This window comes from Schistosoma haematobium, chromosome ZW, assembly GCF_000699445.3.
Source record: "Schistosoma haematobium chromosome ZW, whole genome shotgun sequence".
Lineage (NCBI taxonomy): Eukaryota > Metazoa > Platyhelminthes > Trematoda > Strigeidida > Schistosomatidae > Schistosoma > Schistosoma haematobium.
Window position 1 is genome coordinate 86,466,971 of NC_067195.1, and position 23,921 is coordinate 86,490,891.

At 36.6% G+C, this 23,921-nt stretch overlaps 2 protein-coding genes across 2 annotated transcripts in view; both read right to left on the reverse strand.

The window, feature by feature from the left end:
• The window catches only part of MS3_00010519 (uncharacterized protein), a gene marked incomplete at both ends in the record, with an annotated part of 34,966 nt that extends 16,411 nt beyond the window's left edge, over nucleotides 1–18,555 (reverse strand). The window contains 6 exons of the mRNA XM_035731120.2: nucleotides 2,863–3,039; nucleotides 8,997–9,298; nucleotides 11,185–11,387; nucleotides 12,705–12,873; nucleotides 14,592–14,894; nucleotides 18,515–18,555. Of these exons, the coding sequence (XP_035588543.2) occupies nucleotides 2,863–3,039; nucleotides 8,997–9,298; nucleotides 11,185–11,387; nucleotides 12,705–12,873; nucleotides 14,592–14,894; nucleotides 18,515–18,555 (1,195 nt within the window). The remainder of the gene's footprint in view (nucleotides 1–2,862; nucleotides 3,040–8,996; nucleotides 9,299–11,184; nucleotides 11,388–12,704; nucleotides 12,874–14,591; nucleotides 14,895–18,514) is intronic.
• Nucleotides 18,556–18,589: 34 nt separating this feature from the next.
• On the reverse strand, nucleotides 18,590–18,964 carry MS3_00010518 (uncharacterized protein; the record flags this gene model as incomplete). The annotated part of the gene is made up of 2 exons (XM_051218894.1): nucleotides 18,590–18,597; nucleotides 18,739–18,964. 2 exons carry the CDS (start codon nucleotides 18,962–18,964, stop codon nucleotides 18,590–18,592), a joined length of 234 nt encoding a protein of 77 aa, XP_051072772.1.
• Nucleotides 18,965–23,921: the final 4,957 nt, after the last annotated feature.

Here is a 23,921-nt window from a genome sequence, read left to right on the forward strand (position 1 = left end):
TTGAAGTGGTTGTATGCACGTGGCCATATGAGAGCATTTCTCGAGGGAGATCTGACTCTTTCCACTCTCGACCGTACCAGGGCATTTAAGTGATTACATTACTATGAACTAAATTAATTCAAATTTGGTGACAGTACAAGTACCATTTTATGTTTAGTTATCAATAATTCGATATTCTTTTAAAGTATAAGCACATCTTTTTAACTCCAACACTTTTTCTAATTTTTTTTTCTCTACAATAGTTGGAAACCAATCACCATTACTGTATGTGTTGTTGTCGGTGTGTTAATTCTGATTTGGATATTAAGTTGTGTATTTGGATTGTGTAAATGTCTTGTTAATTGTCTTTGTTGTTGTTGTAAGAAAAACTGATAGAAAAGTGTCTATTACCTTCTTTTATTTTTGAAATAAAAAAAAACACTTCGATATTTTTCTCTCAGAAATCTACATGTAATCGTCGTTTGCTACTTATTAAAGTAAATCAGTAGTATGATTTTGTAAATATTATTTCGTCAAGATATCAAATAAATAACATTTTCGTAAGTGCAATTACTTTTACAATTAATTATATATTTTCGATGTTATTTCATTAACCATGTGTCCACCCTTACTTGTATATCGCGGTTAGTCAGTCTCTGAGTATGTGTGTTCACATACATCAATCGGTAGTAAACTGGGGCGAGGGGCAACTGTTTACATGCTGTTTTTAATCTCCCGTGAAGCTTGTCTTTTTGATAATAATAATAACCATGGATCTATAGTATATTTTGTACTGTTTCGTCTAATCCGTTCATCAGCATCCTGTCGAGCACATCATCTACGAAATAACAATGCATAAATAGAGATTTCTTGATCACATCTTAAGCATCTATTCTGATTTCCGTTTACAAACTTTCCATTTTCGTTGACAGTAGGCAAATCATCCAATTTTTCACAGATTATTTCATTAAAGCATTTGATTATTATTCTTTTACTAGGTGTCTTGATCAGCTTTATTCTGTAATGTAGAGGTGCAGAGTTGAGGAAATGGGAATATAGACCTCTTGAAATGCCTGATTCAATTCCTTCTTACTGATCAACATACTAGTTTTATTAACAGAACATCTAAAAGGACTACTCTAGTTGGAAATTACTCTTCTCTTATGAATTTTAATGGCAGCATTTCCTTGGTAGAATTAACTGAAGAACCTGTAGTTGTTCGGTAATACATTTACAAAGGATGAATGTAACATCTACTTACTGATAGTAAAATGTCAACTTTGAAATGAGCTGTTTCAGTAGAGCAGTTTCAAGCGATAGCTTTACCTTAAACTAAAAACATATTCATGAGTAACTATTAAACACCATTCACATTAAACCGTTTAGTTTGAAAGTTGAGATTAGTTTACAATGGGATACTGATAAGATGGCTTAATAGTTACTGTTCTTTTGTTCAGGAATACGGTTCTTATTAAAAGATAAAAACATCTCCACATCTTTTCCTAGGATTTTTCAAGTGTACACAGCTGAGGAACTTAAAACCATGACCACGTTGCTGAAGAGAATAAATATCAACAAGTATGAGATACATGGAATAATAGAATGACGATCATCAGTAGTAAATATAACAAGTAAGCATGTGTAAGATCACCTGAAGAGTATTTGCAATTAGTAATGCCAGAACTCGGATAGAGTAAAGCACAATTTGCCTTAAATCCTACAGTGCTCATCACTTTTCTACATACTAAGGCGACTTATGCGACAGCGGGCACTACAGCTGTAGTAAATACTTTTGCTTACTTATTTACAGCACAAAACTCGATAGCTTTAATTCTGTGAAGAACGGATTTTGGCCCTATGAAATGCAGAATGGCACTTGGAACTATGTAGCTATATGCTAATTTGTGAAATTAACTTTAAATCTCCTTATTTGCCCTAGTATTTTTCTACGGCTTAATGAACTTAAACACATTACTCCGCTCAGCTGGTTCTAAAATCAAAACATAAATATAGTGCAAGGCAAATTGTAAGTAACAAAATATCAGTGTGTATACAAGGTTTACATAAGAATATTTTCGAGATTCCCCAGCTCATTCGCTAGCGATGATTGTTTGAAAATGAATCAATAAGCGAGCTCCAACGTGTTATGTTGAGCAAGTTGTGACTAAGTTACTGTTCTTCATATATTAGCACTCAGATATGTACAACTGTCCATGGGAAACAATGATACGACCCAACTGTCCAAACCAACTTAAGTAGGGAAGGGGTCTCGCCTATGGGAATGTTGGGAAGCCAAGTTTTTTTTCTGTTTAAGGTCTATAGTCGACCTCAAGATCTGTAGACGGTAAAGAAAAACTGCCTAAAAAACTTTTGAACCAATCGTTATCCTTGAGAACTTCCTAGAACTTAACTTGGTTATGTGTTCTCTGTAACCTGAACGGTTACATATCTAAACTGTCATTAACATAAATATCTGGAACCTCAAATTTAAAGTAACCGGTGATTAAATACCCGCTGATTTCTGTAACTAAACTAAGCTGTAAATTTAGTCTTCTGTCATATTTCTGTTTGGCGATTTGGTTTAACAGTTTCGTACATTATGGGGACCCGAAAGTCACCCCAAAAAACCAAAGTTTAGTGTGTAAAAATTTAAGATTTCCAGCTGGAAAAAAAATCTTATCCACGTGCCTAACAACAACATTCACCCCCCAAAGAAGACAAAACAATAACTTATTCATTTACACAACTAATTATCATCCAGTTATATTGAATAATTTACAAATCATATGGGTTCTCTTATATAAGAGAACACACATGACAAGTGAAAAAGGGATGGAGAGAAAAACGCGAAAAGATGAAATTAAATCAATCCTTTAAATATACTAGACATTTTATATTTTGTCTTTAATTTCTTATCTTTATATGATTCATTATTTAATAGAGAAACAGTATCTTCTAATGATGGTAACTTGTCAACTTTTCCAAAACCGACTAATGTTGGTTTACATCGATAAATCATACGATGAAGAAGTTCATGAAGATCATTTTCTGTTACTTTGTCTAATTAATCAATAAATAAATGAATAAGCAACAATATTAATCATTAAATAAAGAATAAAATCGTTATATTCCATAACTGATATATGGAAATTATTTTCGTGTTTACCGACATATTACTATAGTATGATAATAAGACAGCCCGACCGTTGTTGCTACCTTGACGTGGTGATCGGGCTTGCTTATCGTGATGAACCAATCGGGATATACTGGCTGGAACAACCGTTCCTCAAGGTTCTACCATGTCAGACAGGTCGGTTGAAGAGCGGTAAGACTAAAAGCAACAAACCCAAGGTCCGAAGGCGAAGTCGTACTGCTCACTGTACAAAGGTGTGAAAGCAGTAAGGTGTTTCCTTCAGACAACCAGCATGACAGCGATGCTGCCTTCCCACAAGGAGGGGTGGGGTTAGAAAAGGTCGACCCTAAAAATGCACACCTCGCCTTATCCCACGGATATCCGTCTCCAGCCGTAAGGTCCCAAAAAATACGGAGCTAACACAAAAATTACTCATAAAGAGGTCGTGTGTGACCGACCTCAAGCAGTTGTCCCTTAGGCACTGCGGTCACGCTCCCAGGTCGCTAAGACCACCTCTAATCCAATTTCCTTTTCAGGTACCTCCAGAACAACCCTTCCACGGTGTGGGCAACCGGGAGTTGATAACCGCCCTCATACATCTAACAGCACTCAAGACCACTGTATGACTAATAAGACAGACAGGCGATTGAGTGTATATATTACTAATGGACCGGATACACGATCGTTATCCTATACACAGACTAGATCACGATTCAAGATGAAATATAGAAAACCCAAGTAAATGCAAGACAGTAATTTTACCTCACAAAATTAATTACAAGTAAACAGAATCAATGAGTCCAGAATGAAAATCCAAAACTGGAATGAAGTGACTATTAAATCACGCTCTTTTTTATTTATTTAAACACATAAACATTGGTACAAGGAGGCACCAAATAGACATGCGCCATATAAATCATTCATTCGATTTGTGTCAGAGCTGGGATACTGCCCGGGTGCCCAAACCGAAGCACGTGGTTCTCTTAGGGAGCCACATCAAGAGCCTTCGACATAAAGGTCTATTCCACAAGGCAGTGGAGCATCGTAAGGAGATGCAGTCCCATGGGAGCCGATGACCAACTATTGGTTCATAAACCATTTGTTTCCTCAGGACACTAGAGCCCATGTGCACCATTGGTTTGGAATCAGGGTTTTCCAACTCCCCTAGGTGGACTCTCCGTGTCCACCAACTCGGTTAAGGAGCGGAACATTCGCTTTGTGTCCCCTCAATTTCGTAAACAACCGTAATGCCACGAGAAGGCAGTGAGTAGGACTTCCCTGGAAGTATTTGTATGCACGTGGCCATGTGAGAGCGTTTCTCGAGGAAGAGCTGATTCTCCCCACTCTCGGCCGTACCAGGGCATTTGGGGGCTCAGTGAACAATCACATCAGAATTTCACTAGTCACACATCAATATAAATATATATACATGTAATTCCCCTAACTCAATTATCAAATCTCATGTAACCGGTATTAGTCAGTCAACTCTATTTTATGGTACCTTGTTTGAATCACCGGAATAACACATCAAAGGTCGATCAAATTTAAAAAAACTGCCGTAATTTCTCAGATTATATATACTTAAAATCATCATTGGTTTTACAGATAAAAAGTGCATCAACTAATAAGTTAACAGTCAGTTTAAGATCAATTAAAGTAAAAGAACAGTGTACGACAAAAAAACTAGTTACCCATGAGTAACACAACATACTAATACACAAATCGCAATACTACCAGGCTGTTGAAACATAGATATATAGAGCCATTTTAAAATCAGTAAGTTAATGGTTTAAAATATCAAATTCTCTATTTGTTGAACTACGATTCCGCATATTCATTATGGCTTAATGATTAAAACATAGGAGTTAACCTATTTCGATTAGAATATCTGAGTCGTATGACTAATGTTTAATTAAAAGGAGAATGTGATACAATAGTGCATAACATGAAACTATATATGGTTGATCAGTTCCATAAGATATATGTATTCTCAATGGTTAAGATCATGAGTCAGTTGAAGCTAGACCACCATGGAAAACCTGGAAACACTGTTGTGAGATAGTAACTCACTGAAGACAATGGTGAATGTGTCGCTCAATTTCGTGGATTAGTTGAAGTTAGACATTAACACCATTGGATGCCGGCTCAGTGGTCTAGTGGTTAAGTGCTCGGGCGCGAAACCAGTAGGTCCTGGGTTCGGATCTCGCAGAGGGCGAGGTCGTGGATGCGCACTGCTGAGGAGTCCCACAATAGGACGAAACGGCCGTCCAGTGCTTCCAGGTTTTCCATGGTAGTCTAGCTTCAACTGACTCATGATCTTAACCATTGAAATTACTACAATCTCCACAAAAACCCATCTGATATATGTATTCATCAGAGGTTGGTTTTAGTTAGAGCACCGTTGATAACCAGGGAGCACTGGACAACTGTTTAATCCTAGTACTGGAGCCGTTCGCCATGTGCACCATAAAACCAGACAAGAATAAAAACCATGACCTTCAGTTTTCACAGCGAATGAAAATCAATTAGGACTAGAATCCGTGTCCAGTAGTGCGACTTCAGCTCCAATCAATTTGTGACTTCGTCATTTACTACTCATCATATTATTCCGATAGATTTGTTTCATGTAGACTACACTACAAGACTAATAATTGAAATCAGCAAATCGTTTGTCAGTGTCCATGGTCTATCCAATAAATAAACGAAATGACTTACTGGGATTGTTTGGTGCAATTTGTGGAAAACTTTTGGAGAACTAAAGAAGTTAATGAGATAGGCTGGATTACTTGGAAGGCTTTATCTATGTCCACTTAATGTCCCGCATAGAATAAATGACCAAATATGTACCTATTAATCAACTTTGCTTAGCTTTTTGGTGAATCACAGAGAAGAGTGCTCGGAACTACATAACAAGGTTACTTAATTGTATGTATTCAATAAAACGCGCTCTACATGAGCAGTTGAATTGGTCAATACACATAGATGAAACAAATTGAGAAAGTCCATCTTCATTTTTTGGCTGTGACTATAGAACGACTGTAGAACAGGCAACATACCTTAGTTGTAGCAAACGCCTTTTGTGGAGTTTTACTTATTCTTGTGTTGTAAATTCACAAGTACCTACCTTCCTAGTTGTGAACGATAGTTTTAGGGATATCTGATTTCTAGGAATGATTATTGTTTTCGGTTGAATCATATGTCTGTTTATAAAGTTCATAGGGTTTCATTTAAGTAATTTCGGGATTGTTATTATTCAGCTTTACTTGAATTTTCTCATTAGAACAAAATAACTTGATACAATGTATTACGCTTTGACATTTGACAAGTTGTTATAACAAAACTACGGTTATACGATTTACTATGCCTAAGTTTATTGCCCGCCGATTTCTTACAGTATCCCTTATTCATAGCCACTTTTGGTTTGTTCGTGTATCAGTGTTATCTTTTATTTAGGTACGTATTTACGTACATAGACCGCGTGTTTGAAATATAAATATCGTGGACGCTGGGCTCAAGCCATGACACAGAGAAAAGCTGTCGAAGAACAGAGTAATAGGACCTTAATTGTCGACTCAAAATCAGTAGTGATGGTCGGGCGTGTAATTTGTCAATTTGGGGACACTAAGCTACCGAGGAAATAGTAGCTGCGAAATGGACAATATTAGGATTAGAATTCTGTTTGTTGACTTGGCACGTGTCAGTCGTCTCAAGACATAACAGGTACAAAACTGCGAAAGTGAGTAGACTGATTAAATGATGCTCATTTTCTATATGTAATTTTTAATGCCGCGTTTAATCTCTCCATTAGTGAGACATCTGAAAATGAAATGGTACCATCAATTTCTTCATTTAATGTGAGTGTGAGTGATGGATTGATGCTGTACAATTTCTCAAGTACACTATACTTCTCATCAGCAAGTCAGTCAGTCATCAACAACGTAGAAATTCGTACGTACGTACATCAGTTTGATTTGCCATACCATATTAGCACACAGATACAATTGTCGATTCAAATCCCATTGTGGTAGAGGTAGTAAAAGTATAAGCAGTAATCGGAAACATTAGGGTGTGATGTTATTCAAAGAGTATAATCCAGTTAAACAAGTTTGGAAAAAGAACAAGTAAAGGGACATGGAGAATTCAGAAGATTAGGATTTGGGAGAACACAAAGAGTGGATGCACCTGCGCGACTGCAAACGATTTTGAGCCATGACATTCAAGGTCTCTAACCATCGGTTGCTATCGTCCTAACTGTAGCTGCTACCTTGACGTGATGGTCGTGCTTGCCTATCGTGATGACCCAACCGAGCTATATTGGCTGGAACATATGTTAATGTAGGTTCCACCATGCCAGCCAGGTCGATTGGAGAATGGTAAGACTAAAACCAGCAACTCAAAGTCTGAGTGGCGAAGTCGTACTGCCCACTGTAGAGGGGTGTGACAGCAGTAAGGTGTTTCCCTCGGGCAACCAGCATTTGCAGCGATGCTGCCTTCTCACAAGAATGGAAGGGGTTAGAAAAGGTCGACCCTAAAAATGTCACATCTCCAGCGGTAAGGTCTTTTGAAGAACGGAGCTAACACGTTAAACACCTCCCACAAAAAGGCTGTGTGCAACCGGCCTCAAGCAGCTATCCTGTGGGCTCTGAGGTCACTCTCCTAGGTCGTTTAGACCAACGCTAATCCAACTTCCTTTTCAGGTTCCCCAAGAAATAGCCTTCCACGGTGTGGGCAACCGAGAATTGATATCAGCCCTCATACCTGCAACAGCACACGAGATCAAGTTGGTCACAATCAAATCCTTCATCAGCAAGTAATATGGAAGTGTTATTTATGTAACAAGGAAAAAATACCAGTCGTTTGATTTCACATTTAAATGAGTCATGTCCTAGTTCTGATGGAAATGTTCCAAGAAGAGTTTAGTCAATAGTGATCCTATAAGAACACTATCCGATTGTTTATGAGATTAGTCATTGAATTGCAAATGAACGTTCTCTGTGCATCTGAAACATAACTGTCCTGATATAGAAACAGGATTTCCATTTTTATGTCCATTTTAATAAGTTTATTGTATAAAAAGCCTACTGTCTCTAAAAAAGGAACACCGCTGAACAAAGACATCATGAAACTAATCTTAACTACTGAAAGTATTTTCTATCATGCTTGACGATTTTTTTTTGTTTAATGGTTTCGGAATTTGAATTAGTCATTTTACCGTCGAGTGATAAACAGAATTGGTCAAATATAAGATTTGTTGAAGGAAAAAGCTGTTTTTAGGGATTTTAAGATGACCAAACAGTTTTGGTACTATTGTTCCTTTGAAAACAGACTTCCGGACTCATCGCATCTGTGAATACTTAATAATTAAAGAGTAATTGAATGGTGATTACGGAGATAAAAGAATGGTGAAAATAGTTCAATTTTAATGGATCAAACATTTTAGTAAAATTTGTGCGGACTCTAAAAATAACATGATAATACAGGATGACCTTCTACGACGATGAAAACAACGAAGAAGTATGGCATCCTGTTGATTTCGAAAGATAACTGACTAACTGGATGACGGCTGATGACTATTTTGGTTAAACCATCCTATTACAGGTTTTTTTATAATTTGGGACTGGAAGGATTGGACGCAAACACGTAAAATGAAAAGGCGATTCAAGAACCTAACTTCTGAGGACTTATAAGGATGTTTTCAACGAAAAATAACTAAATTTACACAAAGCTTTTGATTGTAAAAGAGACAGATGTCATAACCTTGTAGTCTGAAGGTGATTGATACTGAACTATAGACTAACATCAGTACTAATGATCGATTATGTATAAAGTAAGTAAAAGAAAACGCAATTGCTGTTAATAATTTTAAAAACGGAATACGACTTACCTATTTGGTCAACCCAATAGTCTGGTTCACGTTTCACATCAGATGTAAGCACCTGACGGGCAATATCTTCAAAACTAACAGCACGAGTTTCTAAATTCATTAGAAGCATAGATTTCAACTGATGTTTAGCTCTCGACAACTCTTCATGTGATATTGAAGATGATATAGTATGGTGCAATTCATTAATCAAAGTATAGACTAAACGATCTAGATAAGTTGGAAATGAACTGCCAATAATAGTGAATAATCCTGTATCAGCATAAGCATGATTTTCAGCCTGTGCTGAGTTTACCCAGTGATGTCTACAAGATATAAAACAGGAAAAACATGGAGTATGTAGTGATATCTAAACTAATTAAGAAGCAGATAACAAAATTATGATAATTTGAGTAATCATATGGCAAAAAACAGGAAATCGTCCAGAAAAATCTTACATTAGTAAATGTACGCACATAGCTTAGTCATTAGCTACCACTTGATCAACAGTATGTAAGAATTATTGCTAATAGTACACTAGACATTTCTGATTTGTTCTTAGAGAATTGGAATGACTACGTATCCATACAAGTATTGTGAAATTCATGTTTCATAACCATATTACTTGTTAGTAATCACGGTTCATCACCCTTTTCTTGTATCTCAATAGCTAAATTAGTTATCGACAAACAGGCTATGCTCTTACTGGTTGAAACGTATTTTACATGGATAGCCATTTTGAACCCACCGTTTTTTACGTTTGATTGGTCTATGATTGAGTGTTGCTGTGGTCTTATTACCTTAAATGCGGGCTCAAATTGAACTAATTATTATTTATTGTGGAACCGCAAATATATCTTTCATATATACTCACATAAAAATATTCCTAGGTAACCAAGACATCCTTTCTGACACAAGTAGACCTCGGGTGCATTATTCAAGTGAATTCAACCGTTATTCCAGTGAATCTGATTATGTACAGTCAAGTTTGAAATATACCTTGGATTTGAAAATTTAACTGTACCATCCCTTTCTATTGTAACAGTGAGGTTAGACGCAGGGTATTAGGGAATGATGGTAAATCAGTTGATGAGGTTGTGAATCTTCATCGACTGAGATACTTGGGCCACGTGTTGCGTATGCCTGAAAACCGTTTACCACGACACGCAATGCTAACCGGTGTTCGAGATGGTTGGAAGAAAGTTAGGGGCGGCCAAACCAAAACGTGGTATCAGTGCTTGAAGTCACTAACTTGCAGTCTGAGCCATGTTGGTAGATGCAGATTACTTGGTTGGGGTCCGCGTGACTATCGTAACCAATGGTTGGAGATTCTTGGTGACATGGCTCAGAATCGATCACAATGGCGTTGGTGTATACACTCTCTGTCTTCCCTTAAACTAAGAGATTAAAATCGCTTCATATCTTTCTACGTACTAATTCTTTCTTCCTGTAATATATCCTTATTGCAATCTTTCTTCTATATATTCCCATCATTGAATTAACTACTTCTATGAATCCGGTGTTCATCTTGCTGTGCTAATGCGGTATGGCAAATTGTACCGATGCATATATGTGCCTGGTCCTACGTTGTAGCTGACTGACTGAATGAGTGTCACTGACAACGAGCTTATTAACACCTATTTTCTTGATAAGTCTAGATAGCCAATTATTAGTACCCGTCATCAATGAAGTTTTCATCTCTCTTGCTCTTGTTGCCCACAAACAGCTCACGATCACTGAGTAGAGTTTTGGTTAGTCTATATTTTCTTGGCTTTTCATACTGTTCAGAGGCGGATGGGATGTTTTCGAGCATCTGTCAGTTAATTATACACTGGTTTAAGTTACTGATAGATATTACTGTTGCATTTAAAGGTATTTCGATATAACGTCAACCTACATTTGGGATAAATATCACCTTTATAGTTTACTAAGAACCTATCTACTTGTTTCTGAAAGACATTATTGACAAATTAACCTTCTGCGCAGAATATTCAGGTTTAGCAGAGATTACGATGTATTGGGACCGTTGAGTCAGAATTTAATGGATCCATATCAGCAATTTCAACTAACTCGAAAAATTGTGCGAAGATTATCTAATGTTATCAGTAATATCTGTTTAATTTTTAACATGAGTGAATTACATCTGACAAAAATTCATACCACCAATTTATGAGAATCAAAATACTTAAATATTATCACATAACTAACTTACTGATTTAAAATATTTAGATATAGTCGAGTATACATACCCTTGCCAGGTCCACCAGCTGAAAAAGATCCACCTCCACCAAGTAATGAATGAAGTACACATGCTGGTACAAATTGTGGATCTGTATAACTGCATGATTCAAAACCGATGCCAACATGAGCATATTCAGGCATTGGTGCATGATATTGTGATAGATCACGTTCTAACTATTAATTGATTGATCGAAAAAAAAGAGGAAAGTGTGATTGACAGAAAATATTTCATTTTTAAAATAAGTAAACAAACTTGGGATCGAATATACAGTTTTGTATATTACAATTTTAAGGGAGAAAGATCATCTGGATAAACGAAATAACTATATGCATGAAATATACAATGTGACAACGATACAAATATTTGTGTACTAGAAAGTTAAACATTAAGAGTATAGTTTGAACTTTCAGCTCACATTAAACAAGTGTTTGTTCAAATCAATAAACTGCACAATCATTTGTAAAAACAATTTACTATAACCAGAGTTATATCCCTAATAACTAATCACACCAACTAGTGTAACACAGTAAAATGTGAAATATCTAAGCTTTGAGTCACATAATTTGGCAGAAGTTAGTTATACTGTCTAATCATCGAATGAAAATTGGATGTAGTGTGGTTCATTCAACACCTTATATACAAAATCGTGGCATATAGTTCAACGCAAGTTACTCATCCGATTGATAAACTGACTTTATCATGTCATTGATTCAGATTTGGCTTGAACAATAAGGGTGAAATGGTTTCTAAACTAAACTTTTTTGCGAGTTTTGGTAAGTGAAGCATATTTAACATATTACTGTAATATATTTCCTGTTACGACTGATGGATTTCGGTAAATTAGTGTAAGTCCTTAACATTGAAAAACACTTTGAGAGATCAGTGATAAGAACTGCCTGTTCATAGCAAAGACGGTGTGGAAAAGGATTAAAACTGTGAGTAAAAGACTGACTGTCGATTATTTTAACCGATAAACCGTCGCTTCACGTAACAAATATGTGTAGCTTAGCAGTTTTAGCATCTGACTGTTAAGCATCGGTTAACAAGTTAAGACTCAATAACACTTCATTTCGCGGGTAGCCACCGTACAGGAATAAATCAAAGCTTTGACAGTCCTTGTATTTTTCTTCTGCTGCCGCGATAAATAAACAGGACAAACAAAACAAGACCTGAGGCCATTGAATCACAAATCCCGCTTCAAATCTCGCACCCACCAAGGGATTTTCTCACACAGCGTCAATAATAAGTCAGCCGAATCAAATAATGTATTCTGTCAACCTATTATTCCTTAAAAAGTTTACTTAGGTTTCTGATCATAAAGGATAATCCACTGATAGAAAATTAGTGCTTCTTAACAATAAGGATGAACATGTTTCTAGTACCGACTGCTCTGAACAATAAATGTAAGCAACATAGTCTTAGATTCTACAAATAATCACATGAACAGAAATGTAATCCGTAATCTAAAGCATTCATAAAACAATACTTGCCTTGTAATAACCACCGGTATATTCGGAGACAGTAGTGACAGGTGAAGGCAGATCATTAGCCGCCTTTTCGTAAGATACATTAGGCACTGTTGGAATAAAGTATTTCTCTACAGACTTTACTAGTGCATCATGTTCAATTCCGACACCAGCTATCACCATGTTTTCTGGTCTACAATGTACAAATTAAAATAGAAAATGGTCAAAACTATTATTAAATAGTACCAATAGATGTGCAATAGCAGAAAGGGTAAGACAACATCATGGATATGGGAAACATGATGGAAATGGTTAGTGATGAGAGAAACAATGAAATAAGTGTAATTAAAGGGATAATCTTGAATTTTACAGATAATACACTGTAATATGACTACTAATTACTTCTATTTTACGGGTAATAAGTTACATAATCTCTTGAAAGTCCCTTACAGAGTTTTGAGAAGTCAAGAGTTATTTGTGTAATACAACTTACTTCCATTGAATAATATTATCTCATACACCGACCGCCGATTTATTTTCTCCAGTCAGTTATATCAATGAAAATGATTTTAAATAATAAAGAAGTGACAATAACAGAGATTTTATATACTTAATGAATGTGAACAGAACAAGTTATTTTTGCTTTAATGAAATAATGAAAGTCGTATCTTAGTGTCGTTTTAAGATGACTTAGTCCATTGATTAATTAACTTTTCACATGTATGCCACAAACCAGTACAATGTAGAACGAAGAAAAATCAGATGTGCGGTAAAAAAAGAGGGAAACTATACTATAATAGCGAGAACGGGATAAGAAACGCTAATCAAACCCAACTACATTTCATGCCAAGATTTATCGTCATGGGAGGACAGTTTTTCTACGTTCTCAATTAATCCTGGCTGCAAAAACAGTGATTGGTATGAAAACCACTTGGGATGCTACAAGTAAAATGCATAAAAGTCAGTGACGTTGCCTTTAGGATGGATTTAAAGATAAAACGGACAGTAGTAGGTGGTGGTAAACTAGTGCATAAACTAGTGTCACCCAGCCACGACGTACCACAATAGTGTTATGGTGGTTGAAATGGTATTTTAGGTAAAGCCTGATGATATCCAGTGTAATATATGGGATCAATCCTTAGGATTAGATTTATCAGGGTTCAGATGCGTAAACTTCCTGGTTGAAGTCTGTGCGATAAATACAATTGATGTTAATAGGTATGGACTACCTGGCTGGGGATCCTGTGATTATCGTAACCAACGATTAGAGACTTTGAATGACATAGCTCAAAATCGTTTGCAGTGGTGCAGTTGCATCCGCTCTTTGTCATTCTCTAAATTATAAGCTCTTGAATTCCTCACAGCTCTCCCTTATTTTCATTTCACTAATTTATATGTTCCTATTGAGTCGTGTCTTCGATGCCTAATTTTTCCTATTACCACTGAATGAGTTACTACCTCTACTATTCTGGTATTTCGCCTGACCATTTTATCTCTCTGTGCTAATGGAGTATAGTTACTTGAACCAACGTACATACGTACCAGATTCTACGTTGTGACTGGACAACTAACAAGAGTTGATGTCACTGAAGATTGGTCTTGAGAGAGTACATACACTCATACTTTAACCTTCGATGCACCAATGTAAGACAGTAATAACAAAAATAATGTTAACTACTACGAACGATCATATTGGGAAATCTAAAAAATCTAAAGAATGTTTAATTTTCCACCCAACAACCTGACAAAAAAAGAAACTGACTAGCATTAATAAAGCACTGCTGTTAGGAGAATATTGTCATACGTTTTTAAGCATGTACTATTCGAAAGGGTAACTTTTAAAAACAAAGCTCAATATTTAAGATGGTGTACTGATTTATATTTATTGAATTCAAAGAAAAAACAACCTACTTGAATTGAATGGCAACAAATTTGATGATATCTTCGCGATTAATTTTATCTAAATTCTGTTTAGGACAATATTTTGGCAAGCCAAGTGTGTTATTTTTATAAGCAGTCACATGTAATAATTCATTCATAATTGGTTCAACTGGTGGTGATCTTTCCAAAGCTTCAAGTTCAAAGGAAATACTTTTAGCTGCCATTTCAATCTCTTCCTCAGTAAATTTTGCTCTAAGAACTGTTTCAGATAATACATGCGTAAGCTTATCCATATTTGTGTTGAAACCAGATACTGCATAGACTATGAAATCTCTATAAATTAAAGCATAATAAGTACCGAAAATCCAGAGAAACAAACTAACATCAGTAAAATTACCTGCATATATATATATATATATATATATATATATATATATACTCGGGTTTGAGCGGCTCCTTCCTAAGTGAGAGTTAATGACACTACTTATATATCGAATAAGGGACCTACCGGTTAAGAGATGTATACTTAGACTATAAAGTTATCGTCTTAATTTCTAAATGTTTACGCTTGTTATTCATGAGTTCTCTCCCACTCCTGTACCTGGTTTTGTGTTGGATTACGCTAACCTAACGGTCTACACTAGGTTGCGATTTTCAACCACTAATTCTGCGCGTTCGAAAAGCCGATTGTGGAATTATTATCGTATGACTTAGAGAGGCAGATCGTATAGCTTGTGTTAATGAAGCGTAGTTAACAGTGCGAATTTTCAGCTACTAGACATTTATCATGATCCAATTATATGTCGGATTGGTTTTAGATGGTAGTCTGACATTCCTGGATATTTTCAATGTTCCTTCTCTTCTAGTCAATGAGAACGGACAACATTGATTAAGATATGCACTCGCCACATATTGTCGAAATGCAACAAAATGAACCTATATCATTATTTTATGATCACTAACTGACGAATAAGGGGTTAATTGGTACAACTTGCACTGCGTAAACAGGTTGATGTTAGCGGACCTTTAGAAATCTATCCAAGAGGAGTGAAGGTAAGAGCAACAATTCAAAGTTAAGTATAAGGTTTTACCAATGGATTAGGAAGACAGACTTATTAAAGTGCCTAAGTCGACGTTTTTCATACATTCATCCCAAAAGGCCCATGCTAATTAAAGGATTAAGATCAGAAAAAATCAACTAAGTAAATGCCTCCAAGTAAACAACAACGTTTGGCTGGAAACAATGGAAGTGACACAATAACATTTGCTTTCCTATTATGATTGCCAAAAAATTTATTCAAACCAGTCTGTCATCCTACTGATTTACTTGAAGGGTATGTAGCGGCGAAATGCCACCTAGGAAAGTAATTTTCCATGTGAAATATTACTCAAGGAAAAGCAGAACGGTCGCAAGACCATATAATGAAGCCATAGTAAGAAGTAGGACAGTAAGCAAAGACATCTTTCTTTTATATATTACCACCATTGAATGAACTACTTCTATGAATCCGATGATCATCATGCCGTGCTAATGCGGTATGGCAACTTGGACTGATGCACATATGTGCCTGGTCCTACATTGTAGCTGACTGACATATCGAAATCCTCTTTTGGTGTGTCTTATATATATATATATATATATATATATAGCTTAAATTATGGAAGTTCTGTTCGCTTCTTTCAAGGTGATGGAAGTATTCCTCACAAGTGTTGCGCAATGGTCGAGAGTTTCTAGTGTTAAGATGGTGTTAACGAATTCAATTTTCACCTAAAGAAGTTCAAACAACTAGGTTGCAAATGAATGTTACACATAAATTCTAAGACGAAAAAAAGGAATGCTTTAAATCTAAATCTACTTTACTTACTATCAAGTATAGTGATGTAACGTCTTAATTTGCTACTGCTCTCTACAGTAAACATCCAGGTTAGCCAATAACGCATAAACGTCTAGCTTACCTAATTGCTTTGGTTTATGCTCCCATAACCATCACATTATTCACTGTGTAAGTTTAAAAGATTCATTGGTATTTATGTTTCAAGTTTGTATCTAGACAATAAAGATCTGTAGATTCATTTTGATGATGCGCTTCAGAAATATTATGACCAAAAAATAATCAGATCTCTTTACTCATTAATCTACGAATAATTGTATTAGTCAGATAAACTATATTGACAAATAATTCATATTCAAATGACAATGCTTGTTATAAGTTCAAACTGAGAGCAATATATTACGTAGTGACTAATGCAATTACGTAATTTGTTCATGACTCCGTGTCAAGTAATACTTTCCCATACAACGTAATTTTATACAAATCCAGTGCCATGATACAAAAGTTATTCAGTTTACCTCTAAAACCCAGTTGACCTACTTAGTTGTCATTTGTTAGTGGACTACTGTATTTCATGATATATTATTGCCCCAAAATGCCCTGGTATGGCCGAGAGTGGGGAGAATCAGCTCTCCCTCTCGAAATGCTCTCACATGGCCACATACATACAACCACTGTCAAGGAAGTCCTACTCATTGCCTTTTCACGGCATTATTGTTCTTTACGAAATTAAGAGGATTTAAAGCGAATGTTTGGCACTTTAACCGGGTTGATGGACATGGAGAGTCCACCTAGGGGAGTTGGAAAACCCTGATTTCAAACCAATGGTGCACATAGGCCCCAGGATCTTGAGAAAACAAATGGCGTATGAACCAATAGTTGGTCATCGGCTACCATGAGAGTGCACCTCCTTACGATGCTCTACTGCCTTGTGGCTCAGACCTTCAGGTCGAAAGCTCCGGGTGTGGCCCCTTAAGAACACCTGCTTCGGCTTGGGCACCCGGGCAGTATCACAGCCCATATGTATTTGGTGCCTCCTTGCACCAATATCTGTGTTCAAATAAAATAAAATAATAAATAAACAAAGACATTAATACCGACGTTAAAGAAACTAGTACTGAATATGAGGAAAGATCATTTCTTTTCGTCGAATCATAAGATATGATAGGTTACATCATTGCATCGTTGTATAAACACCTTGGATGGTACACATTATTATAGGCAATGACCTCACAAGACCAGCTAATTGTGAAGCAATAACTAAAGCCCGTGGCATTTTTTTATACTCCGTAAGGTCTTTAAGAGCCGTAATGAAGACACATTTCGAGTCTTATGCTCGTCATACGTTAGGGGTCATATATAATAAGAGGTGTTAACAAAGAAACTAAACTATGTATAAGAGGATGTCATAACGACTTGATATTAAGGGTGAGGGATGGATCTGATACTACCGTCTTCACGACCATTCATAACTCCGCCTAGAGCCCCTGTGGAGCTACTGCCGGTCCCAAGCCCGGATAAAGGAGAGTTGGGTATGGGGTTAGCGACCCCATCCTGTAGAAAACGAACTCGCTAAATAACGCTAACCAGAAAACAACATAGGTAAGTCTACGTCATATATCTCTTTACTTCATATGATAGTCAAAGGGAATCTCACAACCCTGAAAAACCTTATCAGATTCAAATTTGGATATTTGTTCCTCATATAAAGTCGTGATCCGTTGGAACCCCTTACTAAAATATATCATATTAGCACTGTGAATGTATGACGATGAAAGGAAATTTGGATAACATCAGTAGCATTAATGAAGACCATCCAGCACTCATCCTGTTTATCGATGAACAATTCAAAAATCACTTCTTATAACCAGTGTACTTCAATGTACGAATCGCATAAGTTAAAATGATTAATCCCTATTGATGTTTCCATCAAAATGCCTAGACGCAAGTGGTAGATAAAACTTGATAGTTTCCAGAACTCGGGCAATGTGATAGTAAGAAATGTAACTTTACCATCACAAAACGAGAACAAGTAATTTTTTACTGACTAGTGACTACATTTATTACCACTAACTCCAAAATTAAAAGTCGCAAATGAAAAATGTTAAAGCATGAAAATACCTGGCTACTTGACAGTCAAAAATCGAGTTACAATTTTCCATGGCCTCTTGAAAAGAATTTCGATCTGCGTAAAGGTCAGATGACTAAAAATAGGGCACAAAATAATGACTAACATGAAATCCTAGTTTCTCAAGGTAGTGAGAAGTCCCGCTGGCAAAGTTCCCTTCATATTTAGGACCAGCCTTAATAATAACTAAAGATAGAGTATAAAAACTGAAACAAACCTCCTATTGCACACTGGCTACCAAGTTTGTTTTGAGAAGCCACACGAAGACCATTACTCAAGCGTGTGATCTTAGTTTCCTTATCCTCAGTGAACGGTTTCGAGTGATTACTGAACCCTTGATCGATCACATCTTTTAATGAAACTTTTGTGATATCTAGCTGGCTTCTTTGGATGCTTGAAGAGAAATGCCTAGCATAACGTCTCAAACAAGAAGCTGAACGCATGTCCTAGCGAGTCACACACTTTCAGATTTTCGCTCTCATCCCGACGACCTTGAGCGGCAAACTTCTTTAGTCTCCGGTGTTAACGCTAGTAGGTTGGTGGAATCGTGTCAATCCTTACAGCTTGTCTTCTAGTGAAGACCCAGATCTTCTTTGAAAACATTCGCTAATGAGGCTGATACCACTTTTTCGGATACGGCGTTCCAGTTATCGACTAATCACACGTTTTTACAACACCAGAAAAGCCGTGTTACGATCAGTTTTACGACCTGTTTCAACTATGTGTTTGACGATAATGTTTGATGAATGTTTACCATCTACTCTTATTGGGTCATTTGATCTTACTTTTTTTGCAGCCCTTCAGACACACTGATTTGGAGAAAATGATTACTTCCCGTACCTATGTATGATCACACACGCATGTAAATTAATAAATACAATGAGGTGTGACACAATCGTTTTCAAATCTTTTAAGTTTTGGCGAAACATGAACCTTATCTTTCCCTGAAAATGACGTTTGCTGAGAATTACGTCTTGTCAATAACTGATTTAAGCCTTTGTTTCAATAAAAGGCTATTTAGATCACCTCTAAACGGTAAGGTTATATAGACAGGCTTTTTTTCTGACGAGGCTATAGTGTATGTGCCGACTGGTCGGACAATCTTAGAGGTAAATTGTACGGTCACTTCATCAGTTGATTTCACTTCAGCGTTTTTCGAATGTGACACTGGATTCTTTGTAACTATTAATGAGAGTTCAGTCGCCAACATATTATTTGGAGACCACAGTTGCGTTCAGGAAGCCTGTGCTGGGGAAACACAAGCATGCTGAGAGAGTTTAACAACTTTGACGTTACGGCGGTGCTGAGTTCCAGCATATCCTCACTTTTGTTGGCCGTATTCCATCGATACTAATGTTGTCGAAGATCCTGTTCCTTAACACACTGCGCGTCTTTGTTTATCCATACAGGACTGCCTTTTCACAGGTTTGCTGACATTTTTCGCGGACTTGTCAAAAGAATGGTGATGTTGCTTAGCACATACTGAGCCTTAATGTTGCATGTGCCACATACCCACCTGCGATTTGAATTACTAAGTCTGTTGCAAGCAGTTACCGTAAGATCTGTGTATCTTTCTGAAGCCAATTTTCACATTTCTCACATTGCATACTAAAGCGACGCCAAAGCAGCAATCAGGTCTCTTAGGCAATTTCTTCATGACTACGTTGAAATATGAGTTGTTAAATAGATCCTGGCGAAAGCTGACGACAACAAAACAAGAAGCAATACACTAAAAATGGGTGAAATGGATAGAACAGGTGGTACAAAAGGTCGGGATATGCTAAAATTAGCCTTGATGTGGGAAACTTTAGAGACCGATTGATAAGTAAACCGTAGAACTATGGTGTACTTTGGTAGTAGTATTACTGTGACAATAGACCTCAACGCAAAATTATAGATTTGTCTTTATGTGACTACCTGATCTTTAAGGTTATACGCGAAATTCACATCATTCTGTAAGAGGATAACTACTGAACAATATGGTTACTGTACATAAATGTCTCTATCATCACCAGATTCCCCATATCACTGCCCCTCTATCTCTACATGCAGTATGCCGACGGTAAGACTGGTTGACATAGAAGACACTATACTGACGTGCATCGAAAACCCAGCACAGTCTACTAGACAGTATGTTCTACCAAGGTCTAAATCTAAAATTTCAAGAACTAAAGAGTCCAGTGGTCCATCTCATACACACCAAAATACTGATAGATATAGTAATGACATCAGACAGCTACAAAACTCTCTATCCGAAATTAACGGCAAACTTGAGCAACTAGCGCCCCTCACTCATATATGGGGCCTCGACACAGACAGAAATCTTGAGCAACTCACTAAAGCTGAGTGCATCTTGGAGTTTGTGGCTAAAGAAGTGACGAAAAGGGTGATGTCCTCTTTCAATGCAGTTGTGTATAACCTTTCCGACCGCACACACCCATCTAAGTTAAGGGATATTTGCCTTAGGGCATGCGGTATGCCTAACGTCAACTGCAAATTCACCCGCCTTAGAAGAAAGTCAGACAGATCAACTTGCCCCCCTGTTTATGTTTGCTGTTGTAATGATGCTAAGCAGTTTATTGATTGGAGCAAAAAATTAACTCACTAATTCCATACAAGAATATAAAAGTCACTCCAGACCTTACGCCCTGTCAACGTCGTGTAAGAAGACGTGAAGCAATAGAATTGAATGGGAGTGTTACAGTTAATAATCAGCCAGAGACAGTTTGCAACATAGCAAATAGTTTAAAACACACCAACAGTAAGCACGACACCACTCCATATACGGCTGATCCCTTTGTTGATCTAGATGAGTCTGCAGATCAGAAACCTTTGGATAAGATACGGACCCCATCTGACACCAAAAACCACAACAACATGACTAATCCCAGCTGTTCCTTCGGTAATGTACTAAAATGTGAGTCGTGTGACACCACACATCCAAGTAAACCTATACACTTGAAAATTTGTCCTCCTAAAGATACCCCACAAGTAGACTTGAATGAACCTAAGTTCATTTCACAGAGACAACGAAAGACTCCAGCTCTGACAATAAAGGGTGGGAAAACAAATCTCACGATACCGAATAGGGAAACACGTAAGACTGAACCCAACTGCTCTATAGGTATCCCAAGAACAGTGAACAGGTTCTCCCCGATGCTATCGTACAGCTTGCTTTCAATACCTCTAAGTTGCAAAATGGGTGGTGGGCTTCGGCGTAACAAGCCGTCTTACACGCAGACTAACGGAAACTACCAGAGAACTGGCCACCCAAGTCACCCCCTGAAGCCTAAAACCAATAATAAGAATAGTAATAATAGGTTTCTCACTCCACGCCCTACCTACATTCCCTAGGATCACAACCGTAATTATTCTCAGAAAGAAACTTTTCCACACCCTTTAGTGCCAACCCATCACATAAAAACGGCTCCTATGTATAATAACAGCCGCAACTCCTTCCAGTTAAGCGCAACAGACCCCTTTCACGCTAAAGTAAATAGCCATAACAGAGGCTACGAGTCTAACCATCAAGACTATTTTGAAAATAACCATACATTTCACAGTAGGCCTGTACAAGATTTTTTTGGAATAAGACCCCTAATGACACCTCTGTTGAAGCATATAGCCCAAGTTATTTCAAACCACATGAAACCCATAAATTTATTTCCTCCGTAAAGTTTCCATCAGAGAGTACTCTCACCCTTTCCTCCTGGGTAAACTCCCTAACCAACTTCCCTAGCTCATTTGATACATCTCCCACTAAGTCTAGCTATCAAAATACCGAGCTAATGAAGAACATTCAATCCCTCACTTCAAACTCATCTCACACCCGCGAGGGTTACGACGACTTTATCCGAGATACTCTCACGCATTTCAACTTAGTAGGCCCCTTGCTTAATATATATATATTTTATTATTATTATTCACAGACATCTTATGGATACATAAGTGTTGTGAAGAAACCATTTCGGGTTTCTTCAGAAAATGCAATAATACACATTTTTCAATAATGTTAGCATTATACTTGCCATATTTAAAAAAAATTTAGAGTAATAATAGTAGAATAATAATAATAATAAATCGGGTCTTTGTAATTGAGAAGAATACTGAATAGAGTTTAAGGAAGGAAATGGAGAAAATAAGGGAATAGAAATAAAGGAGACGTGAAATACGCAAACAGTTTAATTGGCGTGTTTATGAACACAGGACAAGAATAAACGACTATGTGTGTATCGTTAAATTAGTAAGAAAAAATAATTTATCATTGTAGTAAGATATGACACTAGAATAAATGTTTGTGCAGTTATAATTTAGAGTGATGCTATGAAAGTCACAATTTAGTGAAAAGGATAATAAAATATCACTATGTATGAGTCATATATGCATAGTGAAGATAAAACGAATCTGAGAAGTTAATTAAAGTGTAGCACAAGTTATTGTTTTAATTACAAACTTCGTAATCTTAAGAATAATATTTATTTAGAGGGAAAGAAGAGAAAGAAAAGAAGTGAACACCTAGTGAAAAGATTCATCCATGATAAGAATAATAATTGTGTAATGAATATCAACCTCAGAAGGAAACCAGAAATTTAAAAAAAATAAAATAAAAATCCTTTAAAGCACTCAGATGAATACATTTAAATTTATGTAATAGTATACAGAATGAAACCGGATATTAGTATAAATATTTGTGCAATAATAATTAAGATTGATGCTATGAAAGTCAAAATTGATTTCAAAGGACAATCTGGAGTTAAGTATGTTTAGAAGGATAAGAAGATATAAAAAGAATATCTAATGTGTCGGGGAACTAGTAATGATATTAATAACGGTAATAATGATAAACACGAACATAATCAGACTTCATATATTAAGATAAAGAGAAATAAAACAAAATAGACGTGAAAAGATTTAAAGTTTTTATTTTGCTTTTCAGGCAATTAAATGGATGACGGACCTTGTTTGCATAAATCATTGTTTAATACATTGATATTCAATAGGTGACATAATCCACTTTCGGAAAGAAAATCATCAAGGAGACTTTTGAACCGGGTTGTAGTTTCACTGCAACGGAGGTTCATTGGCAGTCTGTTCCACATGGTTGAGTAGCGAATAAGGAAAAAATTCTGATGTAAGTTTGTGTGGGTTCTTGAAATCGCTAGAATATTCTCCTTATTGCGTAGATTGTGGGATGATATCATAAGGTATGAAGGGGTAGATACCGATGAGTAGGAAATACCGTTAATAAGCCGGTAGATAAAGACATGATTTAATTTGATACGTCTGATCCAAAGAAGTTCTAAGTCGAGTTGTTGACATCTTTGGTAATAGTCTTTGTTATCGGAATATCTCAGAACAGCTTTGGTGAACTTTCTTTGAACACCTTCAATTCTAATCAGA